Source organism: Pipistrellus kuhlii, unplaced genomic scaffold (assembly GCF_014108245.1).
Source record: "Pipistrellus kuhlii isolate mPipKuh1 unplaced genomic scaffold, mPipKuh1.p scaffold_m20_p_155, whole genome shotgun sequence".
Classification (NCBI taxonomy): domain Eukaryota; kingdom Metazoa; phylum Chordata; class Mammalia; order Chiroptera; family Vespertilionidae; genus Pipistrellus; species Pipistrellus kuhlii.
The window spans coordinates 20514-46757 of record NW_023425466.1 but is presented as its reverse complement, the minus strand read 5'-3'; the positions used below and the strand labels follow the sequence as shown (position 1 = coordinate 46757).

The 26244-nt window shown below is 53.8% G+C and overlaps 1 protein-coding gene across 1 annotated transcript; it reads right to left on the bottom strand.

The window, feature by feature from the left end:
- Positions 1-1130: 1130 nt before the first annotated feature.
- Positions 1131-22177, bottom strand: OAS2 (2'-5'-oligoadenylate synthetase 2). The gene is made up of 11 exons (XM_036439457.2): positions 21823-22177; positions 19862-20132; positions 17743-17921; positions 16094-16329; positions 15212-15347; positions 11417-11590; positions 8706-8997; positions 7901-8079; positions 5271-5509; positions 3889-4045; positions 1131-2127 (listed from the first exon to the last, which is right to left on the bottom strand). Exons 1-11 carry the CDS (start codon positions 22012-22014, stop codon positions 2029-2031), a joined length of 2154 nt encoding a protein of 717 aa, XP_036295350.1. The 5' UTR covers positions 22015-22177; the 3' UTR covers positions 1131-2028.
- Between the last annotated feature and the right edge of the window lie 4067 nt (positions 22178-26244).

The following is a 26244-nucleotide window of genomic DNA, read 5'->3' as shown; positions in this document are numbered from 1 at the left end:
CGGGTCCCTTCAGTCCCCAAGCCGACGCTCTATCCATTGAGCCAAACCGGTTTTGGCTTTTTTTTCTTTTTCTTTTTTTTAAAAAAAATATATTTTATTGATTTTTACAGAGAGGAAGAGAGAGGGATAGAAAGCCAGAAACATCGATGAGAGAAACATTGATCAGCTGCCTCCTTCACACACCCCCACTGGGGATGTGCCCACACCCAATGTATGTGCCCTTGACTGGAATTGAACCCGGGACTTTCCAGTCCGCAGGCCGATGCTCTATCCACTGAGCCAAACCACAGTGGTGCATTCTAAAACCTACTCTCGGACCCACAATTCAGTTCAATCCTGACCCCCCCGGAGTTAGTGCAGAGCCCACGGTTCAAGGGCAAGGTCCCGGCAAGACCATCGCATCAGGTGCCAGCCACCCGTGGGGTCCCCAGGCCACTTGTACGTCTGCCTAACGTGACTCCACCTTCAAGTTCAGTAATTCTCCAGAACGACGCACAGAACTCAGGAGAGCATGCTGCCTGCAGGCACCCTCCTGTGACCGAGGGCACAGAGGAACAGCCAGGGAAGAGGCTCACAGGGGTGAGGTCTGGGCGGGTCTCGGGCAAAGAGCTTCTGCCCCCGTGGAGTGCCATCTTCTCAACACATCCACGCGTTCACCGGCCAGGAAGCTCCCCACGCTGGCCGTCCAGCGTGTTTATTGGGGTTTAATAGTCATTAATAATCATTAATCGGTTAACGATTTAATCAATCATTAGAGAGGCAGGATTGATGAAATCCCTGGCCACATGCTTGAGCTCCATCTCCAACCCTCTCTCCTCTGGGGAGTTCAATCCTCTAATCGCGAGCTTGGCATTTCTGGCTCGATCTTTCCCGCCAGGCCAGCCCCTCCCTTGAAATGTAAGAGCCCAGGCCTCATTAGCATAAACTCATTAGCATAAAGTGGCTGGCTGGCACGCGCTCATTATGAATAGAAGACACTCCTCTAGGAAATGGCAAGGGTTTTTGAAACTCTGTGCTAGGAACTGGGGATAAAGACCACACATATTTTTTGTTTGTTTGTTTGTTTTTAATCCTCACCAGAGGATACTCTTCCCACTGATGTCTAGAAAGAGAGGGAGGGCGGGGGGGGGGGGTGAGGGGGAAGAGAGAGAGAAAAACATTGAAGTGAGAGAAACACATCGATTGGTTGCCTCCCACATGTGCCCCGGCGGGGCAAGGGGGACCTGCCATGGGGGTGCATGCCCTTGACTGGGAACCGAACCCATGGCCCCGTTGGTCTGTGGGGCTAATCTCTAACCATTGAGCAAACCGGGAAGGGCCAGGTATTTTTTTTTTTTTTTTTTTTTTTTTTTTACTGCATGACAGTTGGCATGTGTGAGAGTAATAAGACTTTCAGAGGATACCTAGGAGGCTAAAACACTTGGACCTTCACGTATCTTTGGAAGAAAAGCCAGAGAATGAAGCCTTCAGATTTGGCCACTCCTGGGTGGGGACTAAAGGTAAGCTCAGAGGGAGGAAGCGGAAGGTAAATATGGTTCCACAGTTGCCATCCAAGGCTCAGGAGAGCTGGAAGGTCTTCAGAGAGGCTGGTTTGCTCCTGGCTCAGGAGGCCTCTGATCAGCAGGCACAGGTGGCGTCCGCATCCAGAGGGAGGTGGGAGTTTACGAAAGCAGGATCTCTGGCTTATGGGAACCAAGGGGCAGGCCAGGGGCTTCACCCTCAGAAGAGGGAGAGAATCCTCTTCTAAAACTCGAAGGAAAAGGAAGGAGTGAATGGGAAAAATACGGATGAGAGCAAATGTTTTTAATAAATCAGGCCAGAGTGAGAGCCCAGCAGGGCGAGCGTTTACGAGACTTTCTGAGAAGGACATGGCAGTCTTGATGGGAAGAGTTGTCTGAGAAAAACCAGGGAAGGAGGGAGAGGGAGGAGGGAAGAGGGGGGAGTGGGGGAGAAGGGACCTGGGATATGTGTGTACACAGTGAACTGGTTCTTCAGGAGCCATTGTCAGGTGACCTCCAGAAGCTTCTCCTAGCATTTCCAGTCTGGGATTCCACGGCTTCTGCATGAGAACATCTCATTGACAACAGGACAGACACCAGCCCCACAACTTCCTGGGGTCTGCACGGCCTGGGAAGAAAGAAATAGATAATGTGAGAACAATACTTCCTAAGCATTAAACACCCCTTGGTTAAAAAAGGATGGGGCGGGGGGGGGGGGGGGGGAGAGAAGGAAGTGTCTCTGAGAGGGTAAAACGTTATCAGGGATAATTGTGGGGTGCTTGTCGACAGCACAGAGATCTAGCTGACTAAAGTTGGCCGTGGATTGGAATGGAGTGTGTGGGGGTGTGGGGTTCAGAGCAGGCGATGCTGCCTCCACAGGACATGAGGCAATGTCTTGAGACATTTTTAACGGTCACAACTGGGTGCCATCAAGTGGGTGGAGATGGTTGCCGCTCGGCACCCTACAGCACACAGGACGGCCCCTGCGATAAAGAATCACCTGGCTGCCGAGGCCAGTGTGGCTCAGTGGATAGAGCTTCGCCCTGCGGACTGAAGGGTCCTGGGTTCGACTCCGGTCAAGGGCATGTGCCTTGATTGCGGGCACATCCCCCATGGGGGATGTGCAAGAGGCAGCTGATAGATGTCTCGCTCTCATCGATGTTTCTAGCTCTCCATCTCTCTCCCTTCTTCTCTGTAAAAAAACAATAAAATATATATTTTTTAAAAATCACCTGGCTGACTGGCCCACCGTGTCCCTCGCGCTGAGGCCCAGAAACCCTGCTTTGAAGGACCCTGAGCCAAGCGTACCTGGTGGCAGGTGCCCTGGTACGAGGGCACTGTGAGCAGGCGTGGCAGACTCCTGGTTGCTGACCCAACCCCATCCGTGGCCTCCCCACCCCCACCCTCACCCCCACCCCCTTTTGGAATCACTTTTAAGTAACAGATGCCCCCTGATCGGTCTGGGCATTGACATGGAGAGAAGTTGCTGGATGAGGCTTCTGAGAAGATGCCCTGAGTAGGTACCTTTCCCTCCTGTCCTTCCCGCCTGGACCCTGAACCCGCCACCTGGAGGCACGGAGGCCCTGTCCGGAGACATGGTCACATCGAGGGGGTAGGGACCAGGGTTGCCGCTCAGCATCCTACACTAAGGTGACCAGACATCTCGCTTTGGCGGGACAGTCCCGATTTTTCTTTCTTTCTTTCTTTTTTTTTTTTTTTTTTACAGAGAGGAGGAGGGAGGGATAGAGAGCTAGAAACGTCGATGAGAGAGAAACATCCACCAGCTGCCTCTTGCACACCCCCTACCGGGGATGTGCCCGCAACCAAGGCACATGCCCTTGGCCGGAATCGAACCTGGGACCTTTCAGTCCAGAGAGTGATGCTCTACCACTGAGCAAAATTGGTTTCGGCGACAGTCCCAATTTTTAACAATTTGTCACACGTCCCACGGCATTTTAAAACTTTTTTAAAACGCCGCAGGACAAATTATTAGAAATAGGGACTGTCCGCTTAATCAGGACTTTTAAAAAAATATTTTTTTATTGATTTTTTTACAGAGAGGAGGAGGGAGGGATAGAGAGCTAGAAACGTCGATGAGAGAGAAACAACCACCAGCTGCCTCTTGCACACCTCCTACCGGGGATGTGCCCGCAACCAAGGCACACGCCCTTGACCGGAATCGAACCTGGGACCTTTCAGTCCGCAGGCCGACGCTCTATCCGCTGAGCCAAACCGGCTTCGGCCAAAAATCGGGACTTTTTTGAAACACCGTGGGACAAGGGACCAATTGTTAAAAATCGGGACTGTCCCACGCAAAGTGGGACGTCTGGTCACCTTAAGCCTGTCACAGAGCAACCCCCAGATGCCACAGCCTCGAGGCTATGCTTACCGGCACTTCCCACGACGGGACGGGATCTCCGGTCCCATCCTTGAAGCAGAGAGAGGAGGACAGCCATTCAGCCGCTTCGTTGGCCAGGCGATGCCAGCACCAGCGGTTCCCTCCGCCCACGTCGCCCGTGGGATCGGCCGGGTCCAAGATCACAGGCCTGGACGAGGGGTGAGACGCGTGAGGGGCATGCTCCTGAGAGGCCGCGGCCTCAGGATTGGGGGCCAGGTGACCTCCAGAGGTGTCTCCTCTCAGCGATGAAACAACGTGTCCTTACTACTTGGATGTCAAGAATTCAAGTATGCTGCTGAAACCGGTCGCAGGTTCGATTCCGGTCAGGGGCATGTACCTTGGTTTCGGGCACATCCCCTGTGGGAGGTGTGTAGGAGGTGACTAATCGATGTTTTCTAGCTCTCTACCCCTCTCCCTTCCTCTCTGTAAAAAAATCAATAAAATATATTTTAAAAAATGAAATAAAATAGACGAAACCGGTTTGGCTCAGTGGACAGAGCGTCAGCCTTCGGACTGAAAGGTCCCAGGTTCGATTCTGGTCAAGGGCATGTATCTGGGTTGCGGGTACATCCCCAGTAGAGGGTGTGAAGGCAGCTGATCGATGATTCTTTCTCATCGATATTTCTAACTATCCCTCTCTCTTGCTCTCTGTAAAAAAATCAATAAAATATATTTTAAAAAAAATTCAAGGGTACTTAGACACTGCAAAATAATTTTCAGGAATTAAACGATAATTGTTGAAAACGTCTTGAAAGCTACTGATTATTATATACGTGAAGGCATCGTACGAACGCCTCCTCTATGCCAGGCCAACCAAAAGACGATGCGTAACCATAACCCAATGGAATGTTGCTAAGCGGCCAGCCCCATGGTAGGCAGCCCAGGGCATCCTGTTCTCTTTCATCTTCCCTAGACTCTCCCCACACTCCTTGCTTTTCTCCCATTTCCTGTTCTTTTGCTTCTGCTGTTTTTGTCCCTGGCTGGTGAGATGAACTGAGATGCCTTCTTATCCCTGAAGGATCAAGGTTTTGTGGGATGCGGCCCTGAAAGGGCGGGTGAAAGCTGACGGTAAGAAGCCTGTAGGATCTGTCAGCCTGTGAACCACACCCTTAGTTCTCAGGAACACACTTGCTCTGCCTCATAGGCCTGCTAACCAGTCCCTTTTCCTTGTGGCCGAGAAAGATGGATGCCACACAGGGGCCCGGGGCCTGGGGCCCTGGGCCTGGGGCCTGGGGCCTCCTCCTGTCCATTCTGGGTGACATTTCCTCCCGCCTCCCTGGGGCTTATTTCTCTTTTATTGGGAGAACCCAGTTCTCGGAGGTAGGGTGGAAGGGAATCAGGCTAAGAAAAGGCGAGGGGAGGGCTCAGCGCACCTGGGTTTCTGGAGCTGGCTCAGCAGGAAGTTCCTCACAGTCTCGTTCTCGAAGTCGTAGTTGACCGTCCAGAAGACACAGAGCTGCTGGTACCGGGTGACCAGCTCCAGGACCGTCCGGAAGCCTTGAGCGGTGTCAAAACTCGTGGCCCCACTGCCCTGCTCCCAGGCATAGATGGTGAGCAGCTCCAAGGCATACTTGGGGGGCAGCGACCCCTTTTTCTTCAGTCTCCTTTCACACTGGCGGGAGAGGAAGACCTTTGGATGATACTGGCCTGAGCAGGGAGGCTCACTGTACATTAAAGAGCCATGGCAGGCCAGCGAGTTCGGGAGTGGCCTGGGCAGGTGTGAACAGGCTGTGTGGGTGGGAGTGGCCTGGGCAGGTGTGAGCGGGCTGTGTGGTGGGAGTGGCCTGGGCAGGTGTGAATAGGCTGTGTGGGTGGGAGTGGCCTGGGGAGCTGTGAGCGGGCTGTGTGGGTGGGAGTGGCCTGGGGAGCTGTGAGCGGGCTGTGTGGTGGGAGTGGCCTGGGCAGGTGTGAACAGGCTGTGTGGTGGGAGTGGCTTGGGCAGGTGTGAACAGGCTGTGTGGTGGGAGTGGCCTGGGCAGGTGTGAGCGGGCTGTGTGGTGGGAGTGGCCTGGGCAGGTGTGAGCGGGCTGTGTGGTGGGAGTGGCCTGGGGAGCTGTGAGTGGGCTGTGTGGTGGGAGTGGCCTGGGCAGGTGTGAACAGGCTGTGTGGTGGGAGAGGCCTGGGCAGGTGTGAACAGGCTGTGTGGTGGGAGTGGCCTGGGCAGGTGTGAGCGGGCTGTGTGGGTGGGAGTGGCCTGGGGAGCTGTGAGCGAGCTGTGTGGGTGGGAGTGGCCTGGGCAGGTGTGAACAGGCTGTGTGGGTGGGAGTGGCCTGGGGAGCTGTGAGTGGGCTGTGTGGTGGGAGTGGCCTGGGCAGGTGTGAACAGGCTGTGTGGGTGGGAGTGGCCTGGGCAGGTGTGAGCAGGCTGTGTGGTGGGAGTGGCCTGGGCAGGTGTGAACAGGCTGTGTGGTGGGAGTGGCCTGGGCAGGTGTGAACAGGCTATGTGGGTGGGAGTGGCCTGGGGAGCTGTGAGCGGGCTGTGTGGTGGGAGTGGCCTGGGCAGGTGTGAACAGGCTGTGTGGTGGGAGTGGCCTGGGCAGGTGTGAACAGGATGTGTGGTGGGAGTGGCCTGGGCAGGTGTGAGCGGGCTGTGTGGTGGGAGTGGCCTGGGCAGGTGTGAGCGGGCTGTGTGGTGGGAGTGGCCTGGGCAGGTGTGAACAGGCTGTGTGGTGGGAGTGGCCTGGGCAGGTGTGAGCGGGCTGTGTGGTGGGAGTGGCCTGGGCAGGTGTGAGCAGGCTGTGTGGTGGGAGTGGCCTGGGCAGGTGTGAGCGGGCTGTGTGGTGGGAGTGGCCTGGGCAGGTGTGAGCGGGCTGTGTGGTGGGAGTGGCCTGGGCAGGTGTGAGCGGGCTGTGTGGTGGGAGTGGCCTGGGCAGGTGTGAACAGGCTGTGTGGTGGGAGTGGCCTGGGCAGGTGTGAGCGGGCTGTGTGGTGGGAGTGGCCTGGGCAGGTGTGAGCGGGCTGTGTGGTGGGAGTGGCCTGGGCAGGTGTGAGCAGGCTGTGTGGTGGGAGTGGCCTGGGCAGGTGTGAGCAGGCTGTGTGGTGGGAGTGGCCTGGGCAGGTGTGAACAGGCTGTGTGGTGGGAGTGGCCTGGGCAGGTGTGAGCGGGCTGTGTGGTGGGAGTGGCCTGGGCAGGTGTGAGCAGGCGTGGTGATTGCGGGTTTAGATGAAGCCACGAGGCTTCGGGAAGTGAGGGGCCTGCTCCAGGTCAGCCTGTAGCCTCAGCCCTCAGAGCACCCTGCGGCTGGGGGGTGTGGCAGGATCTCTCTGATGTCTGGGCTGGGGGCACAGAACTCAGGCTTCAGCTCAGGGTTCGGGGAGCCGGACACAGGAAGGAGACAGTTTAGCAAGAACAGATATCATGCCTGGCGCCTGCTGTCGAAAAATACTCAGAAACGATCGTGTCTGCAAGACGTGATGAAAGTGAAGATGGGCCCTGGCCGGTGTGGCCTGGGGACTGAAGGATCCCAGGTTCGATTCCTGTCAAGGGCACATGCCTGGGTTTCGGGCTCGATCCCCAATAAGGGGCGTGCAGGAGGCAGCCGATCAATGATTCTCATCATTGATGTTTCTATCTCTCTCCCCCTCTCCCTCCCTCTCTGAAATCAAGAAAAAAAAAAAAAGATATAAAAAAGTGAAGGCGGGCTAACCAATACTGTAGGACATGCAGCCCCTGGACCACCTGTAGCTCCCACCTGTCTCCAGGAGATGGCGCCAGTGTCTGTCCGTTAGGGGCTCGGAGCAGCAGGAAAGCTGGGCTGGCACCTCCGAGGCATGCAAGCCCCTGGCACCTGCCCTGCAGAATGCTTTGGGTGGTAGAGCAAGGGCCAAGGAAACCCCCGGCAGCAGCTTTGACGGCAGGAGACGCTCTGCACCCAGCCCGACTCCATGGGGTCCCTTTGGGGGGTTCCTCCACAAAGGTCCCGGGGGGAAGGCGGCCGGGCCGGCCTGGCAGAGCGTGGGCGTGTGGGGCCTGGGTACATGTTGGCTTCCCCGCCCCGGCACACCTGCTTGTACCAGTGCTTCACCAGGCGCAGCAGGTCCTTCAGCTTGGTGGGCCGGGAGCTGACGAAGTCTCGCTGCAGCTCGGTGAAGCAGGCCGAAAACTCGCCCCCGGGAGTGTCGGGGTGCTCTTGGTACTGAGCGATGAGCTGGGCGTAGACCCTCCAGAGAGGCCTCAGCTTCTCTGCGTGGGGGAGAGAGAGAAGGACAGGATGCCTCACTCTACGGGGACAGGAAGTAACGGTTTGACAACTGCATTCGATCCTGGGATCCCGGCTTGAATTCTATCAGTGTCCCTGTAAGTTACATCTCTAGAGTAATGACACTACAGATGATGTGCTCTGTATCTTTACTAGTGGTATTATTATTATTATTATTATTATTAATTATTATTATTACTATTTTTGGTTAACCGTTTCCCCAAGACACTTTCCCATTGGTTTTTAGAGAGGAGTGGAAGGGAGGGGGAGAGGCAGAGAGAGAGAAATCATTGATGTGAAAGAGCCACACCGACTGGTTGCCTCCCGCACGTACCCCGACAGGGAGCACAACCCAGATGTGTGCCCTTGACTGAGAATCCAACCTACGACTCTTTGGTACTCGGATTGATGCTCCAACCATTGAGCCATGCTGGCCAGGGCTCCTTGGGTTCTTTTAATACCCTGTTATGTTGCTGCCATTACTCATGCCACCTGTGGGGGCCGTGGCCCCGTGACCCGTCTCCGAGTCCTGTGGCTTTCTCTCCGCCCCCTCCCACCAGCGCTCCAGATCCTTCCCCCTCCAGGAGCGAAGGCAGGCGTGGGGCCTCACCCAGCGCGTTGAATGCCGGCAGCACGTCCATGTCCACGGGCCCGGGGAGGCGCCTGGACTTCAGGGAGAAGCTCAGCACCCGGGGGGCCTCCCACTTGGAGATCTCAAAGGTCACTTCCAGGTCCGGCTCGGCCGCCAGCTGCTGCTGGGCCTCCAGCTGCCGCTTGATCTCCTTGATGACCGAGTAGCGCTCGGCTCTTTGGGACGGGAAGCTGGTCAGCGAGTTCACGAACACCACGAGGTCGGCGTCGGAGCCGGTCTTCAGGGCGGTGCCTTTGCCCGTTGACCCTGCCTGGCAGGACAGGCAGGTGGAGACCCAGCGAGAGCCCCTCACCCACTCCCCTCAGGCTTCTACCCTGTTTCCCCGAAAATAACACAGTGTCTTATATTAATTTTTGCTCCCAAAGATGCGCTAGGTCTTATTTTCAGGGGATGTCCTATTTTTCCATGAAGAAGAATACGGTACACGTTTATTGTTAAATGAAAACAAAGGAAATTCATTACCTGTCTACGGTACGGTAGTACGGTAGTTGTCAACACAAACCAGACACACTGTGAATCCTACAGTATCAAGAATTTACTCATTTATTCACTGACAATCATGTCATCATCTTCTGGAACATCACCCTAACAATCCAATTCCTGAATTTCCTGGTGAATTTCTTGTGACTCCATTTCTTTCAGAATCAGTGGACCAAATCTCTCATGGTTAGCCTGGGGGGGGGGGGGCTTATTTTCGGGGGGATGCCTTATATTTCACTCAGAAGGAAACCTGTAAGTAGGTCTTATTTTCGGAGGATGTCTTATTTTTGGGGGAACATGGTACCCGGTACCCGTGGGGCTGAGGAATGAGCTTTCAAGCTGGGGTCTGGTGAGGGCTGAGTCCCCCGCAGACTGTTTGCTTTTTCACACCCTTAGAACAATGGGGTTCGAAAGCGGCAATTCTCACACCCTTTGAGGTGCTTGTGTACACTCCCGGGTTGGTTATAAACCAACCACGTCTCAAGTCAGCGCCCCCACCATGTCTCCTAACCCAGCGGTCGGCAAACTCATTAGTCAGCAGAGCCAACTATCAACAGGACAACGACTGGAATTCCTTTTGAGAGCCACATCATTTTTTTTTTAAACTTAAACTAGATAGGTAGGTACCTTGTTGTTCACTTAATTAGGGTGCGTGGTATTTTGTGGAAGAGCCACACGCAGGGGGCCAAAGAGCCGCATGCGTCTTGCGAGCCGCAGTTTGCCGACCACAGTCCTAACCTAAAGCGTACTTGGCTTTCCATTCCAGGGACCTGAGAGAAATCCACCGGATGCAGTCCCTGGGATGACATTCCTCATCGGTTCCCGGGTTCATTGCTTCCTCCTGCAATCCCGGCATCCGTTGGGCGAACCTTCATCATTGAGATTCCGGGTTTGGCAGAGGTTGGATAAGGGGTTTCTCCACTTCCTCCTTCCTGCCTTTCCCCCACCCCATCCCACCCTCCTTTCCTTTCCCAACAACTCTGTGAAAACGTAAAAACTAGTCTGAGTTCAGGGCCCTGGTTTGTTTGTTTTTTTAAAAAAATATATATTTTATTTATTTTTTACAGTGAGGAAAGGAGAGGGATAGAGAATTAGAAACATCGATGAGAGGGAATCATTAATCAGCTGCCTCTTGCACAACCCCAACTGTGGATGTGCCCGAAACCCAGGTACATGCCCTTGACCGGAATCGAACCCGGGACCTTTCAGTCCGCAGACCGACGCTCTATCCACTGAGCCAAACCGGTTTCAGCAAGGGCCCTGGTTTGACGGCCCCCAGGGGAGCTGCCAGGCCCATTCTGTGTGGAGGGGCTTGGTCTGCAGGCTTCTCTGAGGGTTGGGGGGGGAGGGCGCGGAGATGGAAGAAACAAGCCCCTGATTCATCTTCACAGAAAAGAAACAGCATGTGGCCAGGCGGTGACTGAGACTCCCCAGAGCAAACCGGATATGGGATATGGGGGGTGGGAGATGGGGAGAGGTGTGGGAGCTGTGCTCAGGGCTGAGAGCACATTTCCCAGGAGGATTCCCCTACACAGAGGGCGGCGGAGCCGGCCAGGAAGGTCTCAGTCCAATACTTTAAATGGCCCAATGGGAGACAGCAGGACGTAGGCGGCCTATTAGGAAACAGGTGACCAAATAGTACTCAGCCAGTGAGGAACCGGAGGAGGGATAACTAAATAGGCTGTGTTCCCTGCCCCATGTGTGTTCCTGTACCACGGCGGGGGGGGGGGGGGGCCCTTTTAGGAGAGGTATTAAAAGTATTTGAGCTGAAACCGGTTTGGCTCAGTGGATAGAGCGTCAGCCTGCGGACTGAAAGGTCCCGGGTTCGATTCTGGTCACGGGCATGTACCTTGGTTGTGGGCACATCTCCAGTGGGGGGTGTGTGCATGAGGCAGCCGATCGATGTTACTCTCATTATTGATGTTTTAACTCTCTATCCCTCTCCCTTCCTCTCTGTGGAAAATCAATAATATATATATATATATATATATATATATATATATATATATATACATATATATAATTTTAAAGTATTTGAAATTCGTTAATGACGTAAGCAGTCCCTCAGCACCACCCCCACCCCCACCCGGAGAACCCGCTGCCCTCCCTCATCCCATGCCCCTGCCGGGGGACAGCGCCGGCTGCGGCTCAGCACCCCGCCGTGACCCCGTGGGGACAGGCGCGCTCACCTTGATGGGCTTCTGCACGTTGGTGGCGGAGTTCCGGAAGCAGATTTCTTTCAGGAACTTGGAGATGATGCCGACCGCTGCCTTGGTCTGGAGTCTGACGGTTTTCGTGGGCTGGAGGAAGTCCTTGATGAATTTGTCCAGATGGTGGCCGGGGGTCTCGTGGAGCGGGGTCGGCTGTGGGGAGGGTCAGGGAGGGTGCGAGAACCCCGCTGTGAGTGCCCCCTGCCAGCTGGCCCCAGGCTTTCCTCCCGCCTCTCCCTCCTGCCCTCCAACCCAGCAACACTATGGTCCTTACTTCTTATAGTGACACCAGTGGCCCCGGGCATGAAAATTTGTGCACTGGGGCGGTGTGGGGGGGTGGTCCCCTCAGCCCCCCTGCACCCTCTTGCAGTCCAGGAGCCCTTGGGGGATGTCCCACTGACAGTGTGGGGAGTGGGCCTAAGCCACAGTCTGGCCCCCCTCTGTGGGGGGGCGAGAGGTGGGCCGAGCAAGCAGGTTGCCATCCGCCCCCGCCCCCCATTGCCATCTCCTCCCTCTGTCCGCTGGCACCCACCTTGGCTGGCCAGGTGCCACCCGCTCACAGGCCCCATCCCCCACCGACCAGTCGTTCTGCCATTTGGCTGATTTGCATATTAGGCTTTTATTATATAGGATATCCCAGGGACATATTTGAGTTTAGGGTAAGGTGACCAGACGTCCCGCTTTTGGCGGGACAGTCCGGATTTTTAATGATTTGTCCCGCGTCTCACGGCGTTTTAAAAAAGTCCCGATTTTTGGAAAGATGTCTTTTATTATTATTATTATTTTTTTCAAAAGACATCTTCTTATAGTAAGATGATTTGATTTTTTAAAATGCCGCGGGATGCGGGACAAATTGTTAAAAATCGAGACTGTCCCGCCAAAAGCGGGACGTCTGGTCACCTTAGTTTAGGGCGTACCCAGAAATGATACTCTCCCCTAGCTGAGAACTGAATCCTTCTCCGTGGGGGTCCTTCATGCCCGCCCCCCCCCCACAGCCCCTCTCCACACTGTTTCCAGCAGCGTCATTGCCATCACTCCTCAGCCTCCCCTGCCCCTCTGTTCCTCCCTTCTTTTCCTGTTTCCTGTGGCTGTGACAGATTTCCCATGGTCACACTTATTTCTTTCCCCAGGTTCTATCGGCTTCGCTTAAACACGGGACCCGGGGACCGGTTCCAGGGCCGCCATGACACGTGACAGTGGGGTGGCGTGAAGCGACACAGGTTCATCCTTTCACAGCCCAGAGACTAAGGATCCGGAGGGAAGTGTGCTCGTTGCCGAAACCGGTTTGGCTCAGCGGGTAGAGCGTCAGCCTGCGGACTGAAGGGTCCCAGGTTGGATTCCGGTCAAGGGCATGTACCTTGGTTGCGGGCACATTCCCAGTGGGGTGTGTGCAAGAGGCTGCTGATCGATGATTCTCTCTCATCGATGTTTCTAACTCTCTATCTCTCTCTCTTCCTCTCTGTAAAAAATCAATAATATATATATATATATATTTTTTTTTTAAGGGAAGCGTGGGCAGGCCCTGCTCTCTCTGACGCCCCCCGGGGAGGCCCTGCCTGGCCTGTTCCGGCTTCCGGCGGACCAGTCACCCCTTGGCCGGTAAGCGCGTCACTCCGACCCTGACCTCTGCGTGGACATGACCTTCTCCCCTCCGTGTGTGTCTCTGGGTGCCTTCTTTTTGTTGTAGGTGTTAATCCTCACCCCTGGACATTTCCCACTGATTTTTAGGGAGCGTGGAAGGAGCAAGGAGAGACATAGAGAGAGAAACACCTGTGTGCGAGAGACCCATCGATCAGCTGCCTCCTTCCAGTGCCCCACCGGGGCTGGGGATTGAGCTTGCAACCAAGGTATGTGCCCTTGGCTGGAATCGAACCTGGGTCTCTTCAGTCGGCAGGCCGACACTCTGTCCACTGAGCCACACTGGGCAAGGCTCCGTGTATCTTCTCTCAAGGACGCTGGTCATTGGAGACAGGTCCCATGCGAGCCTCAACGAATGATACCCACACCCCCCCGCTGTCCCACCAAGTGCGGACTGCGCTAACCACTGGACCTCCAGGTGAAGGGCCTCTACGGGGAGGGCACTGAGGTGGAGTGCCCTGACCATCTTTGCAGCTTTCCTTTCCACGTGAATGCTTTCAGAATGAAATGCTGGGAGAAACATGTTTTCAAAAGCCGCCTTAGGAGGCTGGGAGCCAAGACCAGGGGTCTGGTGAAAGCAGGGGCAGGGCGGGGTGGGGTGCAGGCACAGGGGCGACCGCTCAGAGGGTCCCCATCCTTCTGCAGCCACTAGGGGTTTCCTGTTCACAGGGAGCTTCCCGCCTGGGGCCTCCATCTATTTCCATCTCCGTTGACCTCCCAGACCTCTGCTCAGCTGCACCTCCAGTTTCTGTGCGGACAGAACACAGAAGCTGCCTCCCCTCGTTTGGGTGTAAAGGGGTCCCATCCTGGGACCTGTGGCATTTCGCTGACTTCTCCGGCCTCGCTGGAGGGTTGGTGTCCCCTCCCCCATACCCTCTGCCCTACGGCCCCAAGGCACGCTTCACAGGTCTCAGGGGACCGCCTTTCTCTGAGAAGCCCTGGGCCTGCAGGCGGGTTCTGTGGCCATAGATTTGCTTCTCCTTTGTGTGGCGTGAGGGGCAAAGGGACTGTCTCTGGTTCAAAGCCGGCCCCTCCCATAGTTCTCCCGTCTCCAGCCCCACTGCTCCCCCTGGCCTGGCCGGGCACCCACAGGGGTGAGCATCAGCCACTCCCCCTGGACTCTGCTCCATTTCCTCCGCCACCGCCTTCCCGCCTGCAGACACAATCCAAACCTCTCACCTGCAGGCGCCCTCCCCTTAGTTTGTACCTTACCATCATTTCCTTGGAAGGGGATGGACGTACGTCCCCTCGAAACATATGCTGACGATATAAGCATAACCAATGTACGCAAAACTCTGGAGAGGGAGGGCATGTATGGGAGGGGGGGGAATTGGTAAGATATGCACACATATAATACCTTAATAAAAAAATGAAAACAAAACAAAACAAAAAAATTATAAACAAACAAACAAAAAAAACCCCACAAAAAAACCAAAAACATACGCTGACGTCCTAATCGGTGAAGGTGAACGTATCTGGAAAGAGGGTCTTTGCAAGAGGCAATCGAGTCAGATGGGGCCATTTGGCTGGGCCCCAATCCAACCCGCCCTGGGTCCTCACAAGAAGAGGGGGGAGGCACCCAGACAGACAGCGTGGAGGGGAGACCGACCGTGTGAAGACATGGAGGGAAGGCCGTGAGGCCCTGGAGGCAGAGACTGGAGTGATGCCGCCACAAGCCAAGGACTGCTGACCACCACCAATTCCTTCTCTAGAGCACATGTGTCAAACACAAGGCCCGCGGGCCAAATCCGTCCCGCCAGGCCTTGCAATGTGGCCCGCACCACGCTGTCATCACTGCACTCTGCTGCGTTTCCATCACAATGACAGTTTATGACTGTTCAGTAAACCATTCGGCCCGCGATTTAGGCTGGATTTTAGATTTTGGCCCCTTCTCTGATTGAGTTCGACACCCCTACTCTAGAGGCTTCAAAGGGAGCACAGCCCTGCCCACACCTTGAACTTGGACTCCCGATTCTCAGGACTGGGGCAGCATACATTTCTGTTGCTCCCAGCCGCCCAGGGCAGGAGCCTTTGCTACAGCAGCTCTAGGAAACCGACACAGGGGGGATCTCGAGGTGTCGGGGGTGGGGGTGGGGGTGGGGTGGGGTCTGAGCTCTATGTGGAACGCCCTCTCACCAGAACATTCCACGATGGCGACTCTTGCAGGCTGGGACGAGACAGCCAGGCTTGAGCTTCTTCCTTTAGCAGTTGCCAGCACTCCTTATCTCCACTCACCCGATTGGTGGGGTCAGTTGGGTCCAAGATTACTGGCCTAGGAATTCCATTAGATTATAAAAAATAAAATTAAATAATCAGCGGGGCTGCTTGTGGGAAGAGAAATCAGTTTTAGGGAACGGGGCCTGGGCTGGGCCTCTGGTCTCTCCTGTGCTTCCTCTCAGTTGCTGAGGTGCTTTGCCTGCGACGCCCGCCCCTCTGGTCCTGTCCTCTGGTGGGCAGAGACCGGTGCTCCACTGATAACGTAACAAGATGGCCTCTCTCTGTGGGCCTTCCTTCTCCCTTAGCCTCTTCCTGCTGTAAAGGAAACGCCTCACAAGGGTCTGTCCGGGGCACAGAATGGGACGATGGATGGTCTGTAGTGGGAAAGCAGGGCTCAGGGTCCCTCCCTCAGACAGGCCTCTCCTTGCTCCCCTGCCCGGGGCTGCTGGCATCCATGTGGCGCGCCCCTGGCTGGGAAGGACAGGGGAGGGCACTCATTCTAAAGGGGTGCAGCCTGGCCGAAACCGGTTTGGCTCAGTGGATAGAGCATTGGTCTGCGGACTGAAAGGTCCCAGGTTCAATTCCGGTCAAAGGCATCTACCTTGGTTGCGGGCACATCCGCAACAGGGGGTGTGCAAGAGGCAGCTGGTCAATGTTTCTCTCTCATCGACATTTGTAGCTCTCTATCTCTCTCCCTTCCTCCTCTCTGTAAAATATCAATAAAAAAAAAATATTTAAAGGGGTACAGCCTGGCATGCCCACGGAGAGGGAGAGAGAGAGGGCCCTGGGGGTTTTGGGCACCTCGGTGATCGGATCTGGCCCAGCATGACGTTCCGGACGGTCTCATCCTCGAAGTTGTAGTTGACTGTCCAATAGACGCACAGCTGCTCCTGCTGCTGGATGAGCCCCAGGACAGTTCTGAGGCCCTGGACGATGTCGAAGTCTTCCTCTCTGCACCCCTCCTCCCAGGCATAGACGGTGAGCAGCTCGAGAGCATATGAGGGTGGCAGGGACCGAGGCTCCAACCGCTTCTGGCACTGTGGGGGAGGAATGGAGCAGCAGCTAATGGAGAGACCCAGTTCTTCCCATGTGAGGACTCTGAAATCAAGAAACCAGCTCGGCCGGTGTGGCTCAGTGGTTGAAGTCGACCCCATGAATCAGGAAGTCACGGTTCAATTTCCATCAGGGCACAGACCCCAGTTTCAGGGTCGGTCACTGGGTAGGGTGTGTGTGGGAGGCATCTCTCCCTCTCCCTCTCCCGTACTTTCTCTCTAAAATCAATAAAAACATATTTAAAAATAAATCTTAAGTCAAACCATTGTAAGTCAAGGCCCGCCTGTAGTTGGCCATATTTTCTAAAGTTAAATATGTAACTATTCCTCATTGTGGACACACATGCTCACACATATATGCCATGTGTATATATATGCACGCACACATATGTTTTCATATACATATACTTTATAGCCAAGCAGTTACACACCTGCATATTTATTCAAGAAAAAGGAGTGCTTGCCCAGCTGGTGTGGCTCAGTGGTTGCACGTTGACCTATGAACCAAGAGGTTCAATTCCTGGTCAGGACACAAGCCTGGGCTGCAGGCTCAATCCCCAGTAGGGGGCATGCAGGAGGCAGCCGATAAATGATTCTCTCTTACCATTGATGTTTCTATCTCTCTCTCCTTCTCTCTTCCTCTTCTGAAATCACTAAAAGAAAATATATATTTTATTTTATTATTATTTTTAAAAGATATATTTTATTGATTTTTCAGAGAGGAAGAGAGAGGGATAGAGTCAGAAACATTGATGAGAGAGAAACATCAATCAGCTGCCTCTTGCACCCCCCTACCGGGGATGTGCCCACAGCCAATGTACATGCCTTTGACTGGAATCGAACCTGGGACCTTTCAGTCCGCAGGCCGACGCTCTATGCACTGAGCCAAACCAGTTTCGGCAGAAAATGTATATTTTAAAAAGGAGCCTACAATTTACAAAAACACATGCAGGGAATACCCATAGTCACATAATTCATAATAGCTCCAGCTTTTACGAATTATGACCCAAATGCCCATCAGTAGCAGAATGGGTAAATGTGTGGTAGAGTAATACCATGGAATATTACGAAACAATGAAAAACGACAATCACACGCACCAACATGGACAAACCTCTCAGACGTAATGTTGAACAGAAGACAGCAGACACAACACACATACAGTCAAATTCCATTCGTAGCAAGTTGAAAAGCAAGCAAAGCGGATTTGTGGTGACAGCTGTTAGGATGGTGGGCTGTTTGGGGGAGTCTTAACTGCGGCCACTTGCGGAATTTTGCTTAAAACAATATAAAATGCACCGAGCTGCATACTCAAGACTGTTGTACTTTCTTGGATTGCAAGTTATTGGGACCCAACAGGCAATGGATTGCCAGCCGAGGAAACACAATATGAAACTTACCAGTCGATGCCAGTCCTTTACCAAGAGGATCAAATCCCTCAGCTTCCTGGGATGGTTGTTAAAAAAATTCTGCTGGAGTTGTGTGAAGCAGACAGAGAACTCCCCGGGGCTGGCCCTTGCCTTGTCCAAGGCTCTTTTGAGGTCGCGGTAGGTCGAGGGGCTGGGCTTGCCACTTAAGTCTGGCAGGAGAGAGAAAGGGGACTTTGAAGGTTGGGTGCGGTTTGATGGCAAAGGGCTTCCTCGGTCAGAGGCTGGGTATGTTTGCGTAAAAGGCGAGGGGCGGCTTGCCCTGCTCGGTGATAAAAATGAAGTCTACAATGACCGGCACGCAAATGCTATGGCGCTGGCCGAAGACAAGACCAGGGAGAGCAAACAGAGGAAAGGAGAAACAAGTATAAAATGAAAAAAAGAAGGAGTTCCGAATAAGTAGGGAAGAGGTGGTTACTTTGAAAAAATGGCATTGGCCTACACCTGGAAGGAAATAAAGTTGATATATCACATACGATGTATTCCGCTATTGAGCTCATCCAGGGAATGCTCCAGTTCAGAGTCAAGGGTACAGGTACCTTGAGGAGGCAGGTGCAGGCAGGTGCGGGCAGAGCCCTGGAGGCTGGGATGGATGCCAGTTGGCAGTTGCACCCCCTCACAGCACTGAGTCTGTAAGGTAGGGCGATGCAGGGCAGTGGCTCCCAGACCGGGTGCCAATCAGAATCCTGCTGCACAGCTAATCTGAACACAGGTGCAGGAGCCTCTGTGTCAATGAGGCAGATGAGTAGATTAGAAAACCGTCATCACCTACACAATGGAATACTGCGCTGCTATAAAAAAAGGAGGAACTTTTACCACTTGCAACAGCATGGATGGAATTGGAGAGCATTGCGCTAAGCGAAATAAACCAGTCGGAGAAAGATAAATATCACATGATCTCGCTCATATGTGGGATATAATGATCAACATAACTTGATGAACAAGAATAGATCCAGAGACAAATGGTAGGGGATGGGGGGTGGGGGTGGGTGGGTGGGTCGGGGGTTAGAGAGCTTGTATGCATGGAATAGGGGGGTGGGGAGAGAAGGGGGGACTTTCCCGGGTGTAGAGGTGTTCTCCCTTTTCTGCGTCCAGAACAGAAAAGGAACGGGTCCGGTTCTTGAGTAGAGGAGCTGGGGATTAAGAAATAAAAGAAAAAAGAAAGCCAGAGGCAGAAATAGAAGCAAGCTGGGAGCCAGGTGGAATGCTGCCATGATGGAGGGACAGGACCCTGAGCCCAGGCAGCGCATTTATTTTATATCCCTAAATACCAGGAAGTATCACCAAAACTTAGGCTCAAAGGAGCTTATTTGCATTCTTGAGTAGGCCCTAGCATTCCTGGTGCTTGACTGGATTTAGTACATATCTAGACCTGCTCAGGACATCTGGACAAAGGTAAAAGCCAGTACTGAATAACACGTTCTGCCTTCTTGAAGAATGTGTATCCGAGAAGCAGCTCTGCCAGTCGCCTCGGACTCAGCCGACAACAATCTAAAGAATGTCCATATGCCTTCCCTGGGGGCCCTCTGCACCCAGGATGGGAATGGCTTGTGGGGGGAGGGTCATGAGGGGAAAAGGGAACATGTGTAAAACTTTAGACAGTAAATAAATTAAAAAAAAAAAAAAGTCAATGAGGAGCCCCAACTGGTTTTGCTCAGTGGATAGAGCGTAGGCCTGCCGACCAAAGGGTCTTGGGTTCCATTCCAGTCAAGGGCACGTACCTCGGCTGCAGGCTCCTCCCCAGCCCAGGCCCTGGTTGGGGCTTGTGAGGGAGGCAACCAATCGATGTGTTTCTCTCACATTGACGTTTCTCTCTGTCTCTCCCTCTCCCTCCACTCTCCCTAAAAACCAATGGGAAAATATCCTCGGTGAGGATTAAAACAACAATAAAAAGTCAATGAGGAGATGGGGAGAAGCCCTAGAGAAGAGAGAAAGCCAGGGGAGGAGGGGCTTCCTCTGCTGAAGGCCTTCCACCGTCGGAAGGCACCAAAGGTATCTATCCACTGTCCCTCTCGTTGACGTTGCTCTCTCAAAACAGTCCTCAAGACCCAGACCCACCCCCACCCACCCCCACCCACCCCGGAGGGCTCACCCAGAGCGTCGAAGGCGGGCAGCACGTCCAACGTGACGCACTGATACTTTGTGTACAGTCGGATGGCGAGGCCACCATCGGGCCTCAGCATCTCCATCCTGGCTGCCAGCCTCCTTTCGAGCCGACACGCTCTCAGCCGCTGCCAGATTTTGTCAAGGATTTCGTATCGCTTTTCCTTCTGGTCCTGGAATTTCTCAAGGTCACCGATGAAGATGACAAGGGTGCCATCGGCGCTGCCCTTTAAGAATGTTTTCCGGCCATAGGAGCCGCCCTGCCAGCAACAAGAGGAGCAGGTGTGAGAGTCTAGACCCTTTCGGGGGTCACGACACTCCCCAGGAGGCAGTCGTGCTACTTCCCTTGAGAAAACCCCCCCCAAGTCACCATAGTCTTCAAGTTGAGTGGCAGCCACCCATTGGTCCACCCACAGACCAGGGTGCCATAGCAATGCTCTTCAGACTGGCCCCCGCTTTGGAGGGACAGTCCCGATTTTTAACAATTTGTCCCGTGTCCCTCGGCGTCTTAAAAAAGTCCCGATTCTTTCCAAAAATGCAGGAAAGCCACACATGGCATGAACAGGGCGCGGACTCATTTATCCAGGGTGACCCACTGGTCCGGTGCAGCCAGTATTGGCGTCGAAAGGCCCAGGTCCCGGAAAACCCCTCAGGCCAGGCACGCTGGGCTGCTTGGCCACCTTACATGTAGACAAAGTTAAATACCGGCAAAATGGTCTCTGCTGTTAGGAGGCGGGCGGGCGGGCGGGCGGGCGGGCGCTGCCCCGGGGGAGGGCGGGGACAGGACCGGGAGGGCAGGGGCCCTGGGGACTGGGGATGCTTTGCTCCTCGAGCCGGGTGTAGGGTTGCTCGTGGCAACCAGAACAGGCTGCAAACTTAGCTCTGTGCACTCATCTGTTTGTGTGTTTGTTTTAATCAGAATAAGTTAATTAATATTGAGAGGCAGGGTGGTGCTATTAAATAACGCCCAGCTATTAAATAACGTCCCTGTGCCTCCGTTTCCTCCTCTGGGCCAAGGCAGGAGACACCAGTATCCGAGTGTGTGTGTGTGTATGTGTGTGTGTGTGTGTGTATGTGTGTGTGTGTATGTGTGTGTGTATATATGTGTGTATGTGTTTATACACACACATGTGTATGTATGTATATATATGCATGTATATGTGTGTATGTGTATATACGTGCATGTATACATGTGTGTTTGTGTGTATATAAGTGCGTGTGTATATATGTATGTATGTGTATATAAGTGCATATGTGTGTATGTGCGTGTGTGTGTGTGTGTGTGTGTGTGTAACAGCAGAGGCCAAGTAGCACTGTGGCTGCAGAGAAGCGAGTCTCCTACCCCCTCCCTACCCTAGGGTCCTGGCGCCTTCCCAGCACCCTTTCCTCCCCACAGGCCCAGACTCTTTCACCTCAGCCCTGAGGTTTGTGCCCGCAGCACCAGCCATTTCTAACCGATGAGCGATCCCAATCCCCCCTCGCTGGAAAAGCCACCGAGAAACTTTTGGGCCGTTCCCCCGAAGGCCTGCAGCCCCAGTTGACTGCTCTGTGGATGGGAAGGACAGAACAGGAGCAGGGAGTAATCACAGCCAATGCACTGAGCACTCACCGTGTCCCAGGCCTTGTCCTAAGAACATGACACGCTCAAGCCTCCTGACACTTTCAGATGGGTGGCCATTCCTCTCCCATTTTATAGACTCAGAGGCTGAGGCACAGAGAGGTTAAGCAACCACCCGCGGGTCACACAGCAATGAGGGGCAGAGCGGGCCTCAGAGTCTGTGCTCCTAAAACGCTAAACGATATCCCATCTTCTCTCCGAGGGTGGGGGTGTGTGTGTGAGGAGACAGGATGACGTATGGTGCACCCAGGGCCTGGCACACAGTAGGTGCTCAGCTCCAAGTCTCTCTGACTTCCCGTCACCAGGAGCCCCGACCCCGGCCCTCCACTCACTTTGGCCACGTGTGTCACCACGGGAGGCTCCGTGGCTTCCTGCAGGGTGGCATAGATGCTGTCCACGGCCTCATCGATCTGCTTCTGACAGTCTTCCGTCGGCCTCAGGGAGAACTGGACATAATCATCCAGTGCATGAGCAGGCATCTCGTACACCGTTTCCGGGCCATTGCTGAACAGCCAGTTGCCCATGGCTCCTGCTGGCTCCCGGGGTGACGGCTCCCAGCAGAGCAGGAGGCAGAGGAGAGGGAGGATGTCTCGGCTGGGAGCTTGGAAGCTGGCAGGAGCCAGGAAACCGAAACTCACAGCATTCTCAGCTGACTTCCTCAATCCAGAGCTCCGCCCGCCCCTCAGCTCCCACGGCCAGCTGTTCCTGAGGAGGAGGAGGAGGCGTATTCTGGAGAAGCACGTGGCTGCTGGAGCTGGATGCGTGCTAGACCTGTGCGCCGAGCAAGCCCCTGCCTCGGGGAGCCTCGACGTCCCCCTCCGTAAAACGGGGGCAGCAGTGGTGTCTCTCTTATTGGGCGAATGCAAGAATAAAATGGTACCTGCCAAGGGCTGAGGGCGGGCAGGTCACCACTGCTACACAAGTGTTTGCTAAGCAAATAAAACTGTATAGCGTTGCCGAAACCGGTTTGGCTCAGTGGATAGAGAGTCAGCCTGCAGACTAAAGGGTCCCAGGTTCGATTCCGGTCAAGGGCACGTACCTTAGCTGTGGGCACATCCCCAGTTGGGGGTGTGCAAGAGGCAGCTGATCGATGATTCTCTCTCATCCATGTTTCTCACTCTCTATCTCTCTCTCTTCCTCTCTGTAAAAAAAAAAAAAAACCAATAAAATATATTAAAAAAACAAAACTGTATAGGGTCAGAGTTCTTCCTTAAGCCTTTCCCCTCCTTCCTGTTCTCAGTGGCCTGAGGCGTCAAGACTCAGTGAGAGCGGCAAGGAGAGAGACTCAGGGAGGTGACAGACTAGCTCAGGGACACTCAGCGAAAGGAGGGCTGAGCTGGGCTCAGCAGGGGGTTGGGGGTTGGGGGTGGAGGGGGTGAACGGGGAGCTTCCGCATGCCCAGTTCTGCAGCATCCACGGAAACCCGCACGGCCTCATCAGCCACGTGCCCCACCCAGCAAGGACAGAGACAAGCTCAGAAGCACGTCGGTTGGAGGGGAGACAGGTGTGCAACTCCTGCCCAGAGCTATGAGAACAAAACTCCCCGAGGCTACCGAAACCGGTTTGGCTCAGTGGATAGAGCGTCGGTCTGCAGACTGAGAGGTCCTGGGTTCGATTCTGGTCAAGGGCATATACCTTGGTTGCGGGCACATCCCCAGTAGGGGGTGTGCAAGAGGCAGCAGATCGGTGATTCTCTCTCATCGATGTTTCTAACTCTCTATCCCTCTCTCTTCCTCTCTGTAAAAAAATCAATAAAAATATATTTAAAAAAAGCAATAAGAAAAAAACTCCCAGAGGCTGTCTCAGCAGCAAACACCCCCATGGCAGCCCCCCTCTGCCATGAGGATTAATTTCATACGTCAACTTGGCTGGGCGAAGGCACCCAGATATTTGGTCAAACACGATTCTAGATCTTTCTGGGGAGGGGCTTTAAAGGTGAGACTAACATTTGGACCAGCGGACTTGGAATAAAGCTGACTACACTCTAGCATGTGGTGGGCCTCGTCTAATCAGAGGAGGGCCTCTGTGTAAAAAAGACGGACTACCCTGGAGGAAGTGGGGATCCCACCAGCAGATGCCTTCAGCCTGGAGCTGCCTGGGCCTCCCTCCTGCCCGCCTGCCTTGCAGAATTTGGACTTGCCAACTTCCACAACAGCACGAGCCAATTCCGTAAAAGAAATCTCTAGATCTACATCGATTGTTTTGTTTTTGTTGTGTTTTTTTTTTATAGAACTCTTATTACAACTGTCCATTAAAGGTCCTCATTTGCTCCTATCTGGCTTTCACCGTAACAGAAGTCAGCTGGGAAGGGGTCATCAGGCTTCCTTTTTAGGTAACAATGTGGAGGCTCATGCCCTAAACGGTTTGGGTAGAGCATCAGCCTGTGGACTGAAAGGTCCCAGGTTCGAGCCAAGGGCATGTACATTGGTTGCAGGCACATCCCTAGTGGGGGGTGTGCGGGAGGCAGCTGATTGGTGTTTCTCATCGATGTTTCTGACTATCCCTCTCCCTTCCTCTCTGTAAAAAAATCAATAAAATAAATCAATAAAATATATATTTTTAAACATGTGGAGGGTCAGAGAGGTGGAAACACTTGCCCAAGGTCACACAGCTAGTAAATTGTCTGGCTGGGTTCTAACCCGGCACTACCTGACTCCAAAGTCCATGTTTTTTTTTGTTTGTTTTTTTTTACTTTTTAAAGATTTGATTCTGAAATCATCTGAAATGCTGAGGAAATGTGTGAGGTGAGTACAAAGAACTCCCTCTTCTGTCCTCATCCAGAACATTTCGCACCTGCCCTTATTCTGCATGCACGTCTCATCAGCGGCCTCATTACCGAGCTGTTTGGGAGCGTGTTGCAGATATGATGTCCCCTTACTCTTCTTTGTTTAAAATCTTTGGGTTTTTGAGCAGATTTAGTTTGCAGCAAAGTTGGGCAGAAGGCCCAGCTATTTCCTATGTAATCCCTGCCCCCCCACAGGCACAGCCTCACCACCCAGGCAGGGCGTTTGTTATACCTGATGATTCTACCACGGACACATCCTAGTCACCCAGACCCTCTTCAATCCTCCCACACGTACCCCCTCAGAACCAGGCTGCTTCCTCTCTGTCTCCTGGACGGACAACACCCTCACCCACTCAATAGGCGGTCACGATGCTTATGCTGGGAATGTGGTCCTGACCTGCCCTCCCCCCTTTGTCCCCCGGGCATCCACTCCTCCCGGTGCTCCCCAGGATGGGAGGACAGATGCTCACGTCTCAGACCCCCCTGAGCCAGATTCTGGCTGGGATTTAGTTTATTTTGAAGAAGAGACGCAGAAGCACCCCCTGCAGCCCTGGGGGCCCGGTCCCGGGAGATGTTTGTGGCTGGGGGAGGCCACATCCCTGCGTCTGGCCCCCTGCTCTGTGGGAGAGAGGCGGTGGGCAGGGCAGCAGCAGCTTCCTCCGATTCAGCCAGCGGTGGTCCAATAACGAAACTATCGTCCAGGCGGCCCCAGCCTCCTGCCGCCGGTCCAGGGTTCGGATGGAACCCCTTTCCACTCCCGATTCCGGAGTGCTGGTCCTGGACTGAGAGGGACATGTGACTGCACCGGAGGTCAGACGTGCCCCCCAGCAAACGCCGGTGGGTTTGCTCTGGAGGGCAGAGGCAGGCTGGCACTGTGACCATGGCACTGGCTCACATGCAGGCTCTGGGGATGGAGGATCCCACTGGTGGCATCGTAGCAGAAAGAAAAAAGGCAGGAACTTGGTACAGACTGTATGGCATGGCATGAAGATGTGCAAACTGGGGAAAGGTGTCCAAAAGGAGGCCTCCGAGGAAAAGGCATCTGGCGAAGTGTCCAAGGACAGGAACCGCATGACATGCATTATCCCACTCCCTGTCTGTGTCTGTGGCAGACATAAGTAGCCGATCCCAGCATGCTGTCTTTCTAGCAGCCGAGCTCAGGAAGCTTCTCAATAGCCCAGACATTGCTAATCAATCACAGCACTCACGCCACTACTTTTTTCTTGTGCATCCATGGCAGACATCACTAATTGATTAGGTCACTCCTCCTGGCTAGGCATCCATTCTTCAAAATCCTTTAACACATAGGGCTCCGGACAGCCACAACCAACTGAATGTGGCCGACAGATGAGATGAAAACTCTGCCGGAAGCCAATTCCAGCATGTCATAATTGCAAGAGTTTCATCAAAAGGTTGATGGTACGTGGGGACTCAGCAAGGGCTGAGTCACATATGTAATCTCCTGTTGGGAATGGCTAAAGGTATTTCCGCAAACTTGAAAAGGAAGATTACTTGCTGCCAGCCACTTCAGGGCATCTTAATCTACATGTCATTGCCTCCTACTGGCCAAACAGCTGAATAGTCGCAGGCAAATTCTTCCAATCTGACAATGGATTCATGTACTAACCCTACCTTTGATGTGCATATCTCCACCTTGCCTTAGGACAAATTGTGTTAATAAAAAGCAAGGGGTCCTGAGACAAGGGGGACTTAGCTCCTTTAGCTAAGTCTCGTCTGGCCCTCATAAAGCCTTTCAAAATTATGCTTCGTCCTTGGACTCTTATTTAATTTATGCACAACCCTTCTCTGGATTTCTGAACCCTTCTAGATGCTGGATCATGACCACCAGCGTTGCCCTAGCCCGTTTGGCTCAGTGGATAGAGCGTCTGCCTGTGGGGTCTCAGGTTCGATACCAGTCAAGGGCATGTACCTTGGTTGCGGGCACATACCCAGTGGGGAGTATGCAGGA

Excerpts from the sequence above, each read along its gene's own strand:
- OAS2 (XM_036439457.2), bottom strand. The coding sequence starts at position 22,014 with ATGGGCAACTGGCTGTTCAGCAATGGCCCGGAAACGGTGTACGAGATG. Across the intron at positions 11,591-15,211 it reads CGCCATCGTGGAATGTTCTG|CCGACCCCGCTCCACGAGAC; the intron begins GTGAGAGGGCGT and ends CCCTCCCCACAG. Across the intron at positions 8,080-8,705 it reads GCCGGCATTCAACGCGCTGG|AGAAGCTGAGGCCTCTCTGG; the intron begins GTGAGGCCCCAC and ends TCCCCCACGCAG.